At 41.1% G+C, this 18,894-nt stretch overlaps 1 protein-coding gene across 4 annotated transcripts in view; it reads right to left on the reverse strand.

Annotated features, from left to right (window-relative positions):
* ITGA2B (integrin subunit alpha 2b) overlaps nt 1–18,894 on the reverse strand; it is an 85,207-nt gene that overhangs the window by 56,390 nt on the left and 9,923 nt on the right. For 3 of the 4 annotated variants that reach the window (XM_056548853.1, XM_056548850.1, XM_056548851.1), the window contains 3 exons: nt 16,382–16,476; nt 13,541–13,712; nt 5,639–5,688 (listed from right to left, as the gene is read on the reverse strand). In XM_056548853.1, the coding sequence (XP_056404828.1) occupies nt 5,639–5,688; nt 13,541–13,712; nt 16,382–16,476 (317 nt within the window). Of the gene's footprint in view, nt 1–5,638; nt 5,689–6,466; nt 6,504–13,540; nt 13,713–16,381; nt 16,477–18,894 lie in introns of those variants that run through there. The other variant, XM_056548854.1, reaches the window with a different exon arrangement.

Raw genomic sequence — 18,894 nt, forward strand, 5'->3', positions numbered from 1 at the left:
GGGCAGCGGTGACGGGTCCGGAGCGGCGGGGACACGTGAGTATTACCTCCTCCTGCAGTGGTCTTCAATCTGCGGACCTCCAGATGTTGCAAAACTACAACTCCCAGCATGCCCGGACAGCCAACGGCTGTCCGGGCATGCTGGAAGTTGTAGTTTTGCAACATCTGGAGGTCCGCAGGTTGAAGACCACTATTGGGTTCAAAATCTTTATTTTTTTAGATTTTATACGCCGGTGCGTCCTATAGGACGCAAAATACGGTATAAAGAAAGTCACTCTTACACAAGTCTCACAAATATAAAAATATATTTAAAAAAAAGAGAATTACTCAGTATATTAAATGTGAAACTTGTAAAAAAAAATGACGTGTGTTAATAATGTAAGATGACATCCTGTCGTTTATTAAGACCTTGAGGTGTTCTGGTTGCAAGTTTGATAATCCAGTACACCTCTCAGTTGAGTAATTTCTGCTTGTGATCACCACCACGTATGGGCAAAAAAACATTTTCAATTGCAGATAAGCGAATGGACGAGAAATCTCCACCATGGTGTTGAGCACAGTCAAGAGATACTGCAGATACGTTCCTGGAGTTGAAATGGGGAATGTCAGATAGATGTTTCCTAATGCGTGTTTTGAGACTATTAGTCGTGCATCCCACATACTGTAATTTACAAGTCGTACACGACAGGAGATACACCACATATTTAGTATTACAATTGATGTATTGTTTAATATTATAGGTGGCTCCTGTCGCGTACGACGTGACAACAGATGTGGGAGACAGAATGTTATAACAGATACAACGTGTGTGTCCATACTTATATGTCCCCACAGTTTTTAACCAAGTAGAAGATGATGTATTGTGGGAAGAAAACAAAGAAGGTGAAAGGGTCTGACCAAGAGTGGGAGCACGCTTAGCTACACATCGAAAACCTGCACTCATTGTAGGTTGTAGTTGAGGATCAGACGTAATAAGTGGTATGTATTTTTTCAAGATGTTGCATATTTGGGAATATTGAGCACTGTACTGAGTAGAAAAAAGTTATAGTATTGGAGCTGGCTTTAGTAGACTGTTTGACTTTAAGTAAATCATCTCTGGTCTTAGATATAGCAATTCTTTTAGCGCGGTCTAATGACCACTGGGGGTACCCTCTGTGATGTAAGCGACGGGACAATTTCTCCATCTCCATAGAAAAATCTTGAACAGTAGTACAATTGCGTCTAGCTCTAATAGCCTCCCCCATGGGGAGATTATTGACCACATGTGAGGGATGACACGAGCGTGCATGTAAAGTAGAATTTGCATGTAATTTGCATGTAAATTAGAAATAATGTATGGCTTAAAGACATTAGATGATGAAAACAAGTAGAGATGTTCCCAATATGACATGTAGATATTTGCTATGGAGGGGGAGAAGTGCGCACCCATACATGCCCCGGTGGTCTGCAGGAAGAACTGATCATCAAACATAAAAAAATTGTGAGTAAGTAAATAATCGTAAACCATGATCATATATTCCTGCAGACCATCGGGGTATTGGGAATACACAGATAAAAACCATGCCAATGCTGTTTTAGCACGGCTATGGGGGATAACAGAATAAAGTGAAGTAACGTCTGCGGTAATCCACGAAAACTGTTCGGACCACTCCAAATTCTCAACAGCTGATAAAAGATGTTTGGTATCTTGAATAAAGCCAGGAATTGTTTGAATGAGTTACGGGCTCGGGGAGGGCGGCTGTTTGATTAATCTCACCTTCTGCCTTCCCTGTGAGCCACGTAATTTCCCCTATAAATATACAGACATTTGTGGTTTCATTTTATGTACGACTAAGGGTGCTAACGCACCTGAAACGCGTTACTTTGCTCCTGTCATGGCTTTTATTCAATAAAGAACATTCATCTTTGCACGACCATCTGCGCTGGACATTCCTCCTTTCTACATAGAATAAAAGTACAATTGCGGGCGAACAGCCGGGCGGATCTGGGTAAGGTAGGGCTCGTTTTAATCAGCGTCTCCCGCACTATCCATCAGTACTGTGGATAGTGCGGGAGAAAATTTCTGACACTTTTCATTTAATAATATAGATAATATTGTAGTGTTGTCTCAGCAGCCACCCCGCTCGTCATTCTCCCCCAGAGAAAATACATCATCCTTTGCTGTCTCAGGATGCCTGGCTGGATCTGGTCTGAGTTTAAGCCCCGCCCCCTAAATGATGTCCTAAAAAATCCAAGACCTCACATTGTTTTGTCGATGTTGCTGTGTGGTGGATTGTATTGTTATTCTCTGTGTTGGTTTTCATTTATAATTTTTGGGTACATATGACTTTTTTTAATTACATTTTTGGGGGTAGATGGATAACAAAAAAATTCAAAAGAAAAGTTTTTTTCTTCTGTGATTTAACATGCAGATTCAATAATGAGATAATTTATTGTTCATGAAGGGTTAATATAAATTATGTATGTTTTGTTAACTATTAGTCCCACAAGGGGACTTGGATTGTATAATTGCCTAAATAATAGATTGCTCTACCTCTGTATTATGCCTGCCAGCATAACGCAGGGTCCAGCACAGCACAAGCCCCTTGGCTGATGTTGAAGTCTATTGGCCCCCAATGCAAAGAAAAAGGGAAACCCCTCACCATCCCTAAAATCGATAATATGCTGCAGTTGATAGTGACTGCAGCAGCTAAGGCATTCATAAGCCTGATAATCAAATCAATTGTCTTGCTTATTGTATGTTCATAAATCCAAACTGCACATCAGTGGTGAATCTGCCAATCACATTTCATAATAGCGCTTGTGCATGGAACTCTGCTCAGCGTGGTACGGTTGTCTCAGCATCTATACCATCCAGCGTGGCCTGCGTCTTCACCTCTAGAGCTGAAAATTGCACGGGCTTACAATTTTAGACCTACGCTTTAAGCTCCCATTGATTTCAATGGGAACTGAAAGCAACTGCACAAAAGTAACATGTCCCTTCTTATTACATGGAAAACAATGCCAAGGTTTTTGAAAAACATTGTTTTCTTTTTACACATTTCCAGATTAAAGAAGATGTCCCGCCAAAAGTGATAAAAAAAACAACTTGACTAAACATAAGCTCACTATGACTCCACAAGGCATCCCAGCTGATTTGTTTCAAAATCAGACCTCCATAGCCCCCATAAACAGGCTTTGAAAATCCTGCTTAATCAGCAACATACTCCACACCCTGGGCTTGTTTCCTGTGTGAGCTGCATGGAGGGGCTGCTGTGAGAGTGTGCAGGGAGGGGTGTGTGTGTTGCCCTCTGGCCAATCAGGGACACTCAAACACAGCACACTGAAGCTGTCAGCTCTCTGAGCAGGGGAGAAGGGAGTGTGTAGTGTCGTCTACGGTAGACGCTAGTCATCAGTGTCATAAGATCTACTGGATTTCCTGCCTGGAGAGAAACTAGGTATGTGCTCAGCCAAGATTACACTTCACATTGTGAAGCTATTTAAAGGTAATTTTATTTGGCTGGAGTTCTCCTTTAAATCATAAAGGAGATTTTTTTTTTTTAAACAAAAAAGCGCATGGTTTTTGAGATGGAAATCTCTGTGGTTTCTGTTTCAAAAGTCACATCGGTTTTACTTGTGCAAACATTCCCAAAGGCAGGAACAAACCAAGAAGGAAATGGAAATGGTGCGATCATTAGGATGAGAACAGGCAGTGCAGTGATAGGAAGGGATTAATATACTTATAGTTCAACTTATCTGCACTGGAAAAATGTAACATCATTGTTATGTCTAGGGCAGCGCATAAGAGGGGGTGGAGCATGATACAGGGATTCACAAAACAAGAGGTAATCTGTTTCATACCCCACCTCTCAGGTCCTGTATTAGGCATAACACAGTATCAGAAATACAGTCATGGCGGTAAATGTTGGCAACCCTGAATTTTTTCAACAAAATGAAGTATTTCTCAAAGAAAAGGATTGCAGTAACACGTTTTGATATACACACGTTTATTCCCTTTGTATGTATTGGAACTAAACCAAAAAAGGGAGGAAAAAAGGCAAATTTGACATAATGTCACACCAAACTGGACAAAATTATTGGCACCCTTTCAAAATTGTGGATAAATAAGATTGTTTGAAGCATGTGATGCTCCTTTAAACTCACCTGGGGCAAGTAACAGGTGTGGGCAATATAAAAATCACACCTGAAAGCAGATAAAAAGGAGAGAAGTTCACTTAGACTTTGCATTGTGTGTCTGTGCGTGTCACACTAAGCATGGACAATAGAAAGAGGAGAAGAGAACAAAAATTGTGGAAAAATATCAACAATCTCAAGGTTACAAGTCCATCTCCAGAGATCTAGATTTGCCTTTGTCCACAGTGCGCAACATTATCAAGAAGTTTGCAACCCATAGCATTGTAGCTAATCTACCTGGGCATGGACAGAAGAGCAAAATTGATGAAAGGTGTCCAGTCGAGATAGTCCAGATGGTGGATAAGCAGCCCCAAACAAGTTCCAAAGGTATTCAAGCTGTCCTGCAGGCTCAGGGAGCATCAGTATCAGCGTGAACTATCCGTCGACATTTAAATGAAATAAAACGCTATGGAGGAGACCAAGGAGGACCCCACTGATGACACAGAGACATAAAAAAGCAAGACTACCCTTTGCCAAAATGGACTTGAGTAAGCCAAAATCCTTCTGGGAAAATGTCTTGTGGACAGATGAGACCAAGATAGAGCTTTTTGGTAAAGCACATCATTCTACTGTTTACCGAAAACAGAATAAAGCCTACAAAGAAAAGAACACAGTACCTACAGTGAAAAATGATGGAGGTTCAATGATGTTTTAGGGTTGTTTTGCTGACTCTGGCACCAGGTGCCTTGAATGTGTACAAGGCATCATGAAATCTGAGGATTACCAACGGATTTTGGGTCGCACTGTACAGCCCAGTGTCAGAAAGCTGGGTTTGCGTCCAAGATCTTGGGTCTCCCAGCAGGACAATGACCCCAAACATACGTCAAAAAGTACCCAGAAATGGATGGCAACAAAGCGCTGGAGAGTTCTGAAGTGGCAGCAATGAGTCCAGATCTAAATCCCATTGAACACCTGTGGAGAGATCTTAAAATTGCTGTTGGGAAAAGGCGCCTTCCAATAAGAGAAACCTGGAGCAGTTTGTAAAGGAAGAGTGGTCCAACATTCCGGCTGAGAGGTGTAAGAAGCCTATTGATGGTTATAGGAAGCGACTGATTTCAGTTATTTTTTCCAAAGGGTGTGCAACCAAATATTAAGTTAAGGGTCCCAATAATTTAGTCCAGCCCATTTTTGGACTTTGGTGTGACATTATGTCCAATTTGCTTTTTTTCCTCCCTTTTTTGGTTTAGTTCCAATACACACAAAGGGAATAAACATGTGTATAGCAGAAAATGTGTTACTGCAATCCTTTTCTGTGAGAAATACTTAATTTTCTTGAAAAACTTCAGGGGTGCCAACATTTACTGCCATGACCGTATGTATATATATATATATATATATATATATATATATATATATATATATATACATACACACACATTTAGAGTTTTTTTTTTTCCTGTAATAATAGATCTTCACAATAAATTGGAGCTCAGCTGTGATATAATAAATCTAGAACTATAACTTACCTTGCTTATTTCTGCACTGAATCCAAGCTCACAATCACGTTTATCGTTTCCTGTGTAGTGACAAAACAATGTATATATATATATATATATATAGATATATGTATACACTAAGAGTGTAATTTCCATTCAATTGTTCTTGTATTATTTAGCTTAATGCTTATGCAGTTCCCACCAATAGTCTGCAGGTGGCACCGTGAACCAACAATATATCAATCATACGTAGTGACGGCATTTAGAGGTGACCCATTAACTGAGAAGGAAAATCTAAGTCATAAATGTTCCATTTCAATATATGAGTCACTTATAAAAAAAAAAAAAAACTATTTGCAATATTCCACAGTCAAAATCCATGTTGCAGATGTTAAGCAATACTATATTTGTGCCTGCATTGAAGGTTTTGTATGCACTGTTTAGTCTGGCAACATGGTAGATAACATGACGGACCCATTACAGTCAATGGGGTCTGTCAGACTCAATCAGAGTGTAGCATCCAGCAGAAACCATTATTTCCATTGTTCTGCTCTTATGACTGAGCAGAACAATAGGGGGAAAACCACAGTAGTGTAAACCCAGGCGAATTTGGAAAATATTACTTTCTTTAATTGTATTTTATACAATGCATTATGGGAGTAAAGATGTCAGTAACAAGTTGCATATCTGACAACAGATTAATAAATCATATTCAATAGTAGAGGAAAGCAGGGAAGAGCTCTCCTATTAGAGCACTATCACTTTAAAGCCAGTGAGGAGGATTGATATGCCGTACAGCACAGGAATCCAGAACAGAACAGGACAGAACAGCACAGGAATCCAGAACAGAAGTGACACCTGCGGGGTGCAGGTAAAGCATCAATACATAATACAATAGAAAAGCGATAGCATGCACTCCCCGCTGGGATAGTGTCCAGGCGTCTGGAGGTCAAGGGTCACGGGACAGCATGTCAGGATCCGCCGGAGCGCTCAGAGGTTACACCTGCCATTTCACGCGACAGTGCATGTTTCTTCCGGCCTCTTCGACTTTGTCATCACGCTGCATCCTTTATGTCATGTGACTGCAAAGGTGACCATAGCAACATATTAACAATGATGCTCGGCTATTGCACAGGAATTCTAACACTAAGTAAAACTAAACAACAAAGTGTGATTAAAAACAATGGCCCACATTTATCATTGTCTTTAGACTGTTTTTAGTGTCTAAAAAGGGGCAAAAAAAAGGAGCAAACAGGGTTTTTTGCACCTTTTTTGCGCCTTTTTGTTTACACATTTCTGCTGATTTTGAGTTGCAATCCACTGATTTTGGCAACACACATGATATGGAGGGGATTTATCAACTGGGCCTTTTTGTGAAAAGGAACAAAAAAGGCGCAAAGCCACTGAAAAGTCTCTAAAAATACAACAGCCCAGGCTTGGTGTAGCTTTTTGGTGTGACCTGCACAAAATTTATCAAATGCTCTTTGACCATTTAATACATTTGGTTCTCGTACACATTATCAGCACACACAAAAAAAAGGTGTAAAAAATGCTTCACTTACACCTACAATGATAAATGTGGGCCAATAAGAGTAAAGTGTAGTGGCATAGTCTGACTATACTAGGCTGTATGAAATCGAGTAAATAAACTGGGCAGTCAGATCTTACTCAAAAACTGTACACAATTGGCGCTTGGTCTTACTGATATAAAACATGTTGCATGGGCATACAATATAATAAATTACAAATTATAAAGTGCTCATGCATGTAATTAACTGGGCGATATTGTGTGAAATGCCTCCTAATCTACAGAAATCTGCACAGGTATTGAATTGGCAGTACTTACAACTTTCAGCCAATTGCTAGTCTCCATATTGTCTCCTCTTTTTTTCTTTATTTTGATGTAATCAGAGACCGTCTTGTTTTTTCTATAGGTAACTACTGGTTGCTTCCCAGCTACTTCTTTTAGGTCGTTGTCATTCTCAAGAATATACCGGTGTCACCTCACTGCATTATTAATTTGAGAGTTCATTTGAGTGTCGGTAAAAGAAAACCCAAATCTTTTGTCCAGAGCCTTTTTCCGGGTATTATGTAGCATATTACTTTGTTTCATGGTTTTGACCTTTTCATAGGCTGTATTGATAATGGATATTGGGTATCCTCTTTCTAGGAGCCTAACTTTCAGTTCTCCTACTTGCCGCTCAAAGCTTATGGGATCACTGTTGATCCTTTTTAGCCTAATAAATTGGCTGAAGGGAGATACCCCTATTCACATGCATAGGGTGTGAACTATTATAATGTAAGATGGAATTTCTTGCAATGTCCTTCCTGTATCCTTCATCACCACCCCCTCTGGTGTGGCTATAATTTTCATGTCCAGGAACTCTATTTGAGATCCGCCAAACACACTGGTAAATTTCATGTTCATATTGTTAACTGTATTTAAGTGTTGAACAAATTCCTGTAATGATTCCTCTGACCCCTCCGAGACCATCAAGATGTCATCTATGTACCTCTTAAAGGCTTTAATGTGTCTCGTAAATGGATTCCTTGTCGAGAATATATATATTTTTCTCAAACACGGCTAAAAATTAATTAGCATATGTGAACGAAATGGGCGTGCCCATTGTAGTGCCGGTTTTCTGCTTGAACCACTGTTACCAGTATTGAAAGGTGTTGTGGGAGAGAATAAAGGGGGTGGCTTCTGTAATTAAATCGATATAATCTGCAGATTTCTCTGTGTGCTAAAAGAAGGGACGGATAGCCTGTACACCCGCATCGTGAGGGATGTGGGTGTACAGGCTCTCGATGTCTACCGATACTAATCGGTATGTGACCTGCCAGAAAAAAATTATCAAAAAAACTTAAGATGTCATTAGAATCTTTCATGTAAGATGGGATCTCTTGAACTAAGGGGCGGAGCGCCAGGTCTAAATACTTTCACAGATACTCTGTTACGGACCCGATCACAGCCACAATAGGGTGGTCAGGGGGGATCGGTCCGCGACTTATGTACCTTAGGTACAAAGTCTGTTTTTTAGGATAAACTGGTATCAACTTTTCTGCATTGTGATGGTCTAAAACTCCTTTTTCTGTATATCGTCTCAAGAATGATCTTAAAGCATTAAGAATTCTTAATGTCGGGTCTGTGGCTAGACGTTCATACACATCCTCGTCAGAGAGTTGTCTGTCTGCTTCTCTTTTATATTGTTCTGTAAGCATCAGCACTATTGCCCCTCCTTTGTCTGCTCTAAGATTTTCTTGCATTGCCATCCAGTCTAAGGCTTGTTTCTCTTTCAATGTCAAATTGACATCTTTCTCAGGGTAAATAAGACATTTGACATCCCTTAACACTGCTTTAGCAAATAGGTCTAGGGGGGTTCCAGGGTTCACTGGAGGATTGAATGTAGACTGCTTACCTCCTACGAATCTATCTACTGTCAATTCTGTCTTAATAGTGAATGAAGCTTCAGCTGCTAGTTCATCTAGATCTCTAACACACTGGTTTTCCAGCTTGTTGAATCCTTCTATCTTACTGAAGCCTAAAGGGCCAATACTACAAGGGGATTCCCTCTCTGGGCATGTAGTATGCAAAGATGTTTTACTATTATTCTTATACATCTTAATTTTTCTCACTGCTTTAAATAAATCCACCTCAAATTGAGTGTAGTTGAAATTTTCATGGAGCCCATAATTAAGGCCTTTGGAAAGGGTCATGGTGACATAAGATGGAACAGTTATTCCTAAAATATTATCTACATTGTCAGGTGCTCTCATTGGTGCCAGAACACCGACTTCCTTTTGTGCTGAAATCTGTTTTTGTTTCCTCCTCTTACGTTTCCTCTTTTTGTTTCCTCCTCTTATGTTTTCATAAGAAAAAGAGGAGTCCAGATTACTGGACAACAGACTCAGATAGGAGTGCCTTGGACGAGGCTTCTAAAGATGCCCCCAGTGATCAGCACCAGAGAGAGAGAAGAGAAGGAGTAAGACCCGATGGGAGAAATGTAAGAGGAGGAAACCAAAACAGATTTCAGCACATGAGAGAACCTGACAATGTAATTAATATTTCAGGAATAACTGTTCCATCTGATGTCACTATGACCCTTTCCAAAGGCCTTAATTATGGGCTCCATGAAAATTTCAACTACACTCAATTTGAGGTGGATTTATTTAAAGCAGTGAGAAAAATCAACCTGTATAAGATGTATAAGAATAATAATAAAAAATCTTTGCATACTACATGCCCTGAGAGTGAATCCCCTTGTAGTATTGGCCCTTTAGGCTTTAGTACAGTAGAAGGATTCAACGAGCTGGAAAACCAGTGTGTTAAAGATCTAGATGAACTTGCAGCTGAAGCTCCGTTCACTACTGAGACAAAACCAACAGTAGATAGATTCGTAGGAGGTAAGCAGTATACATTCAATTCTCCAGTGACCCCTGGAACCCCCTAGACCTATTTGCTAAAGCAGTGTTAAGGGATGTCAAATGTCTTATTTACCCTGAGAAAGATGTCAATTTGACATTGAAAAAGAAACAAGCCTTAGACTGGCTGGCAATGCAAGAAAATCTTATAGTTACAAGAGCAGACAAAGGAGGGGCAATAGTGCTGATGCTTACAGAACAATATAAAAGAGAAGCAGACAGACAACTCTCGGACAAGGATGTGTATGAACGTCTAGCCACAGACCCAAAATTAAGAATTCTTAATGCTTTAAGATCATTCTTGAGACGATATACAGAAAAAGGAGTTTTAGACCATCACACTGTAGAAAAGTTGCTGCCAGTTTATCCTAAAAAACAGACTTTGTACCTCCTACTGAAGGTACATAAGTCGCGGACCGATCCCCCCTGGCCTCCCTATTGTGGCTGTGATCGGGTCCGTAACAGAGTATTTAGACTGGGGACTCAGCCCCTTAGTTCAAGAGATCCCATCTTACTTTAAAGGGGTATTCCAGGCCAAAACCTATTTTTTATATATCAACTGACTCTGGAAAGTTAAACAGATTTGTAAATTACTTCGATTAAAAAATCTTAATCCTTGCAATAGTTATTAGCTTCTGAAGTTGAGTTGTTTTTTCTGTCTAACTGCTTTCTGATGACTCACGTCCCGGGAGCTGTGCAGTTCCTATGAGGATATTCTCCCATCATGCACAGCTCCCGGGACGTGACATCATCATTGAGCAGTTAGACAGAAAACTTCAGAAGCTAATAACTATTGAAAGGATTTAAGATTTTTTTAATAGAAGTAATTTACAAATCTGTTTAACTTTCCGGAGCCAGTTGATATATAAAAAAAAGTTTTTGCCTGGAATACCCCTTTAAAGATTCTAATCACGTCTTAAGTTTTTTTGATAATTTTTTCTGGCAGGTCACATACCGATTAGTATCGGTAGACGTCGAGAGCCTGTACACCCACATCCCTCACAATGCGGGTGTACAGGCTATACGTCACTTCCTTAAGCACAAAGAAATCTGCAGATTTTAATGATTTCATTACAGAAGCCACCCATTTTATTCTCTCCCACAACACCTTCAATATGGGTAACAGTGGTTCAAGCAGAAAACCGGCATGGCAATGGGCACGCCCATTTCATACACATATGCTAATTTATTTTTAGCCGTGTTTGAAAGAAAATATATATTCTCGACCCGGAATCCTTTTGCGAGAGACATTAAAGCCTTTAAGAGGTACGTAGATAACATCTTGAGGGTCTCGGAGGGGTCAGAGGAATCATTCCAGGAATTTGTTCAACACTTAAATACAGTTAACAATATGAATATGAAATTTACCAGTGTGTTCGGCGGATCTCAAATAGAGTTCCTGGACAAGAAAATTATAGCCACACCGGAGGGGGTGGTGACAGAAGGATACAGGAAGGACATTGCAAGAAATTCCATCTTACATATAATAATTCACACCCTATGCATGTGAAAAGGGGTATCTCCCTTCAGCCAATTTATTAGGCTAAAAGGATCAACATTGATCCCATAAGCTACGAGCGGCAAGTAGGAGAACTGAAAGTTAGGGGAAAGAGGATACCCAATATCCATTATCAATACAGTCTATGAAAAGGTCAAAACCATGAAACGGAGTGATATGCTACATAATACCTGGAAAAAGGCTCTGGACAAAAGATTTGGGTTTTCTTTTAACCAACTCTCAAATTAATAATGCAGTGAGGTGACACCGGTATATTCTTGAGAATGACAACAACCTAAAAGAGTTAGCTGGGAAGCAACCAGTAGTTACCTATAGAAAAAAACAAGATGGTCTCTGATTACATCAGAATAAAGAAAAAAAGAGGAGACAATATGGAGACTAGCAATTGGCTGAATTGCTGCCAATTCAATACCTGTGCAGATCTCTGTAGATTAGGAGGCATTTCACACAATATAGCCCAGTTAATTACATGCACGAGCACTTTTGTAAGTTATTATATTGTATGCCCATGCAACATGTTTTACATCAGTAAGACCAAGCGCCAATTGTGTACACGGTCTCTATGCCTTAAGGACAGGGAAGGGTATCCCGAGATTAGCTGAACATCTAGCTACATGTCACGCTAATGATGCTAGTGTCCTCAGATTCGGAGGCTTTGAACATGTGACACATCTATATGCATGGATTTTAAAGTGTAATGCCCAGGGTCCCACTGGTTTCAACGAAATCATTGACTTGTCTCAGTTTTTGAGTAACATATGACTGCCCAGTTTATTTACTTGATTTCATACAGCCTCGTATAGTCTGACTATGCCACTATGCTTTACACTTATTGTTTGTAATTACACTTCGTAGTTCAGTTTTACTCACTATTAGTATTCCTGTGCAATAGCCGAGTGTCATTGTTGATATGTTGCTATGGTCCCCTTTGCAGTCACAAAATATAAAAGATGCAGCGCGATGACGTAGTCGGAGAGGCCGGAAGAAGCGCGCACTGTCACGTTAAACGACCAGCGTAACCTCTGAGCACTTCGGCGGATCCTGACATGCTGTCCCGTGAACCTGGACACTATCCCAGCGGTGAGTGCATGCTATCGCATTTCTATTGTATTATCTACAGTAAGAAATCAGCTTCCTAAGGTAACCAACAGAGTTATGAAAGCCAATATAAATATGAAGAAAGAGATATAAAATAACAGAAATACTTTTTAAGCTTGTAAATTTTTTCTTACGATTTGAATTAGTTTGTATTGCAACACATATCTAAGAAAAGTAAGGCTATTAAAATATGTTAAAACGCAACTGTCATGAGGTTTAGGGCATATAACCTAACCACAGTGTGTGTATGGTGTGTAAAATATGTCTCCAAACTTACTTTTATCCCTCTTATTACGCCTTTTATTAGCTCAAAAAACACTTTTATATACTGCCACTAATACCCGGTGTGATTGACACACAGGTCCCAGCACATGCGCCCATTATCTTTCATATGTAGGCGCCGACAACATTTCTTTACAGAGCGCGAGTGCTCACGGACAGTGCCCTTCCTTCTTCTCTTACTTCTCCCTGTGAGGGAGACGCCCTGGGCGCTTCTGCATTCCCTAGAGGCAGAGAGCACTCACTCTCTGCCCCCAGTATTGCCCGGGCACACGAAGGCATCAGACAGAGCACTCACATATGAAAGATAAGGGGCGCATGCGCTGGGACCAGTGTGTCAATCACACAGCGGTCCCAGCGCTGGTGTACAGGGGATAGGCGTGGCGGCCGCGGGGAATAGCGAACCCCTGGCCTATCCGACTGTCAGTGGCTGCTAATAAAAGTGTTTTTTGAGCTAATAAAATCCGTAATAAGAGGGATAAAAGTAAGGCTGGGGACATATTTTACACACCATACACACTGTGGTTAGGTTATATGCCCCAAATCTCATGACTGTTGCGCTTTAAGCATATACAATATATACTTGTGTGTTATAAGCGGTACATTAGCCGTACGATAATTCCTTAGGGCGTAGGTATACTCTACAGTAAGCTCTCGACATGGAGCAAATTCATAGCTGTTCTTCAGATCCGTAGTCAAGTAACAAGCTCCAGTGGGAGTTTTCCCAGATTGATTGAATCTATCGCCTCTAAGTTGGAATGTAAAATGTTGCAAAGGGGCGCAAGCCTAAAAGGAGAAAGTGAGAGAACATGTTGCATGACAAATAATTTACATACATTCATTAGCACACGCACACACATTAAGCTAGATTTTAAATAAATGTTTCACCAATTTTTCCCCAATGGTTTTAGAATTATATATATTTTTTTCCATTCTAATGGGCGCAGCCATCTTGCTTAAGTTGCTTTTAACAGCATTTAGTTATGTGCTTTACAGCAAGCCCCATGAACATAAACACAATAGTCTGGAGCAGACCCTAATCAATAGAAATTAAGCATTTCCTAGGCATGCTCTGTAGCTTGCGCAGAGGTCATTGTAGAGGGAGGGGGAGGCTAAGCTGTGAGCCTCAGCTATTGTTTTCTCTATACACTGGTGTCACCTTTTACTGTTATTCTGTTTGTGAAATGGAGGAGACTGCTTAGAAGTGATCTGTACAAAACAAGAAGCCTCAGCTTAGTTTAGGGCTTAGAGGTCCAAATAACCTCTATTTTTGAACATAGAAATTATATTTTTTTATTATTTTCTAATTTATATAATAATGTGGTGTTTTCTCAGCGGCTGCCTCGCTCCTTCTTCCCCCCTAAGAGACAACGCATTATGCTCTGCTGTCTCAAGGAGGCTTGGCTGTATCTGAACTCAAGCCCCACCTTGAGTGTTGAGATCACCACTGACCAACCCCCACCGCCTACCATGCGGAGCATTTCCATTGGCAGAGGAGCAGACAGGAATTTAATACAGCATGTCCTACAGACTGTTCTGCTGTGTTATGAAATGTTCTGCAGAAGCTCTGGGCAGGGTACTGGCAGGATTGCTATCAGAAGAGAGTAGGCAGAATGGGAAGACTGTGATGAACAGCTATGGGAAAGAAAAAGCATTCTGGGTACTGTAGTACTGAGCAACTGCTCAACCAGGATGTACAGTCATAATCTGGGAAAATAAACTACAGAGCAACACATCAACACAGTGCATCAAGTGCCCGATAATCCAAACCCATATCATCACTTACCTCTTCCCCCTAGCCTGTGATTGATGGCCTCTAAGCTGTCCTTTCAGTTCCCCACCTCTGATTAATTTCACCCATGAGCTGACTATATGTTTCCTGGTAATTCACATTGAAGGAGATTTATCATTCTTTTCAAATGTATGACTTTTATACGACAAATTTTTTTAACTTACTTTTGCTTACATGCGACCTATTTATGAAATAGTCGTACGACCTTGATAAATAAATCACACGTAAGCAAAACCCGAGAAACCCGCTTAAAAAAGCATTTTTTTAAAGCAGAAAAGTTTTCCCTTATGTTAATATAGCCAAAGTTCTTTATCTACCCTTTATTACCAGTAGCATTGCTAGAGAGTGACAGGAAGGGGGAGGGGGGGGGGATACCGCATTGGGTGACACCCTGACTGGCCTGCCTGGCACTAAATAACTGCACTCCAACTATCCCGCAACAACCCATCCACCCTCCTCAGAAATTAAAAAAAATATTAAAAACATACTATCCGTACTCATTTTGTGACATTGGTGGGCGGAGTCTTGCATCGCTGCGCTGAGGCCGGAGTTTACGTCAGGAAGACAGCGCAGCACCAACAGGCACATAAAATGCATGTATAGAAAAGTCGCAGGTTCGCAAGTACGTGCAACTTTTTTACGCAAAAAAAAATCTACTACGGAGCTTGATAAATCTCCTTCATTATGTTTTCCTATTCTTTTACATTAACAAATTGAAGGAGATCATCAGAGGCATATTGGTAGGATATGCCATGTGTTTCTGGGGTGCCAGATTTGGACTCGGTAAAGCTCGGTAAAGCAAAGCAATCCCTTTAGATATGTAGCCTAAAAACACAAAGCAAAGGCGCTCCCTGTGGAGGATCACACGTGCTAATGTCGGACAAGAACGGGAATACAGGTGGTCTCTTACCCGCTCCGGTTGTGTACCAGCATACACAACAATGGTTAGCGCGTGTTTGAAAGGAGATTTGGATTATCCGTCTGCAGCCTTCCCATAGAAACTTGTATAATACGGTGAACTTCGTAGCTAATAGGGACTTGTGTGGTGCTGACAGGAACAAAGAGGCTTCAGGTCGGCAGGTTCAGGTAAAAAAGCTTTATTCGGCCAAGATGCAACGCGTTTCACTGCGCAAGCGCAGTGAAACGCGTTGCATCTTGGCCGAATAAAGCTTTTTTACCTGAACCTGCCGACCTGGAGCCTCTTTGTTCCGGTCAGCGCCACACAAGTCCCTATTACCTCCGAAGTTCACCGTATTATACTTTAGATATGTAGGAAATGTAGTCAGACAGCGTTCCTGGTTGGTAGCAGAGTGCTACCTGACAAGATTGGAGGTGGTTCCAGTGATTTGTCATCATTCGTTAAAGTGGGAAAACATTTAAAGGAGTTGTTCAGAATATGAAAAGGATTTACTTGCAACCGCTTTTGGTGTATCTGTGACAAAAGCAACAAATATGATCATAAATTCTGAGTGCGCTGCAGTGAATTCACCAGTAATGCCATAGTCAGACTGTATTGTGCTCTTTGGAACATAAATCCAGCATCAGATACTGAGCATGTCCAGGTCAGTGGATAAACTCTCATATTAGAATAATCCAGGCATAACCTTACATTTAATGCTAGTCTATTTATATCTATAATATAATGTATAGCATTAACTCATACCAGAATGTTAGTTTTCCAGGTTCTTACTGTTGCGCCAAACCACTGGTCAGACTTAAAAACCTGTACTACATTATTCTTAGAGTCATTTATGTCACCTATGAAATAGATAAAACATGGTTAGCTGGAGAATAAACATATAAAATTATAGAGCACTGATATAGCAAACGGATTAAAGGGGTACTCCGGTGAAAAACTTTATTATTATTATTTTTTTTTAATCAACTGGTGCCAGAAAGTTAAACAGATTTGTAAATTACAGATTTGTAATCCTTCCTGTACTTATTAGCTGTTGAATACTACAGTGGAAATTCTTTTCTGTTTGAAACACAGAGCTCTCTGCTGACATCATGATCACAGTGCTCTCTGCTGACATCTCTGTCCATTTTAGGAACTGTACAGAACAGCATATGTTTGCCATGGGGATTTCCTTTTACTCTGGACAGTTCCTAAAATGGACAGAGATGTCAGCAGAGAGCACTGTGCTCATGATGTCAGCAGACAGCTCTGTGTTTCAAACAGAAAAGAATTTCCACTGTAGTATTCAGCAGCTAATAAGTACAGGAAGGATTAAGATTTTTTAATAGAAGTAATTTACAAATCTGTTTAACTTTCTGACACCAGTTGATTTAAAAAAAAAAAAAAAAAAAAAGTTTTTCACCGGAGTACCCCTTTAAGTCTACATGCATATGGTTGGATTAGGCGTGGTTCATACATGGAGTTTTTGTTGGAAAAAAGCCTCAATTTTTTTCCTTTATATTTCCAATTCCTTTTGAATCCAATTCTGGCTTTGGATACAACAAAAAAAGAAAAACCTGGATGAAAAAAGTCCACAAACACTTTCAACAACGTGTAAAACCTTTATAGCTCCATATAACCTTTGAGTTGTATGGAATAGTAATAAAGCCCCCATAGACTTTAAATCACCAAAGAAAAAGAAATTGTGGCATGTTCCATACAACAGAGTTCGGCTAGGGCTACACGGCATCACCAAGTCGAATACAAGTCACAGAGCCATATACAATTTTGCCTGCAATTTGCCTATGACTTGGTGTTATTTTAAAGCAGGGGTCTCAAACTTCAGGCCCATGGGCAATTTGCGGCCCGCAGAACAAAATTTTGCGGCCAGCACCAGGGATCTGGAAATTGTATCGCCCGACGCCCGGGACATGCAGTTCCGGGCGCCGGGCAGGTGATTTCTTCCGGCAATTAGCCCTGCTTCAGGCAAGCAGGGCTAAATTCCGGAAGACTTCACACACTTCGGCAAACACTGCTACATGGGACCCAGTGGACATATGACGGGGCAACCAGTCTTGCCCCATCACTAAACTGCTACTTGCATCTGCCTGCAGGGACTTCCTGGTGGAGGTGAGTGACGTCATCGCAATCGCCGGGCAGGGACGCCAACATCCTGCACAGCGCGTGCAATGACGTCACTTATAGCGTGCACCTCCGCCAGGAAGTCCCCGCAGGCAGATGCAAGTAGTGCAGTCTGTGTTATGGCTACCTAATGTGGGGAATCTGTGCTATGGCTACCTAATGTGGGGAATCTGTGCTAAAGCTACCTAATGTGGGGAAACTGTGCTAAGGCTACCTAATGTGGGGAAACTGTGCTAAGGCTACCTAATGTGGGGAATCTGTGCTATGGCTACCTAATGTGGGGAATCTGTGCTATGGCTACCTAATGTGGGGAAACTGTGCTAAGGTTACCTAATGTGGGGAAACTGTGCTAAGGTTACCTAATGTGGGGAAACTGTGCTAAGGTTACCTAATGTGGGGAATCTGTGCTACGGCTACCTAATGTGGGGAAACGATGCTACCTAATGTGGGGAAACTGCTACCTTCCTAATGTGGGGAAACTGCTGCCTACCTAATGTCCCCCCCGTCCCCCCCCAGCAGTAGCACCCCCATCATCTGTCAGATCATGCTATTACCACATGGGGGTAGGGGAAATGGGGGAGGGGTGTTGCTGGTGGATGATGGGGGTTCTACTGCTGGTGGCGGTGTTGCTGGTGGATGATGAAGGGCGCATGATGGGGGCATTATATGTGAGGTGCACACAATGGGGGCATTATATGTCAGGGGCACATGATGGGGGCATTATATGTGAGGGGCACATGATGGGGCATTATATGTGAGGGGCACATGATGCGGCCATTATATGTGAGGGGCACATGATGGGGGCATTATATGTGAGGGACACATGATGGGGGAATTATATGTGAGGGGCGCATGTGGCCCAGCCTAACCCAGCCGCTACCTCCAGTAGCCCCCAGATAATTTGAGTTTGAGACCCCTGATTTAAAGCAATCCAGCATCAAGTCAAGCATTTTGAAGTGTATTGTAGCAACACCATATACAGGAAGAGCAACATTTTGATATGTAAAGCAAGTGTGGGACTTTGTCAAGTCTAGAAACCCACACTTGCATCACAGGTCGAAACACTGGCAGTTCAACTATTTTGCTAAACTTCAAGCTCAACTGTCATGAAATTGTCCCCCATAAAATATTCCTAG

The sequence above is a fragment of the Hyla sarda genome, chromosome 12 (genome assembly GCF_029499605.1).
Source record: "Hyla sarda isolate aHylSar1 chromosome 12, aHylSar1.hap1, whole genome shotgun sequence".
NCBI lineage: Eukaryota > Metazoa > Chordata > Amphibia > Anura > Hylidae > Hyla > Hyla sarda.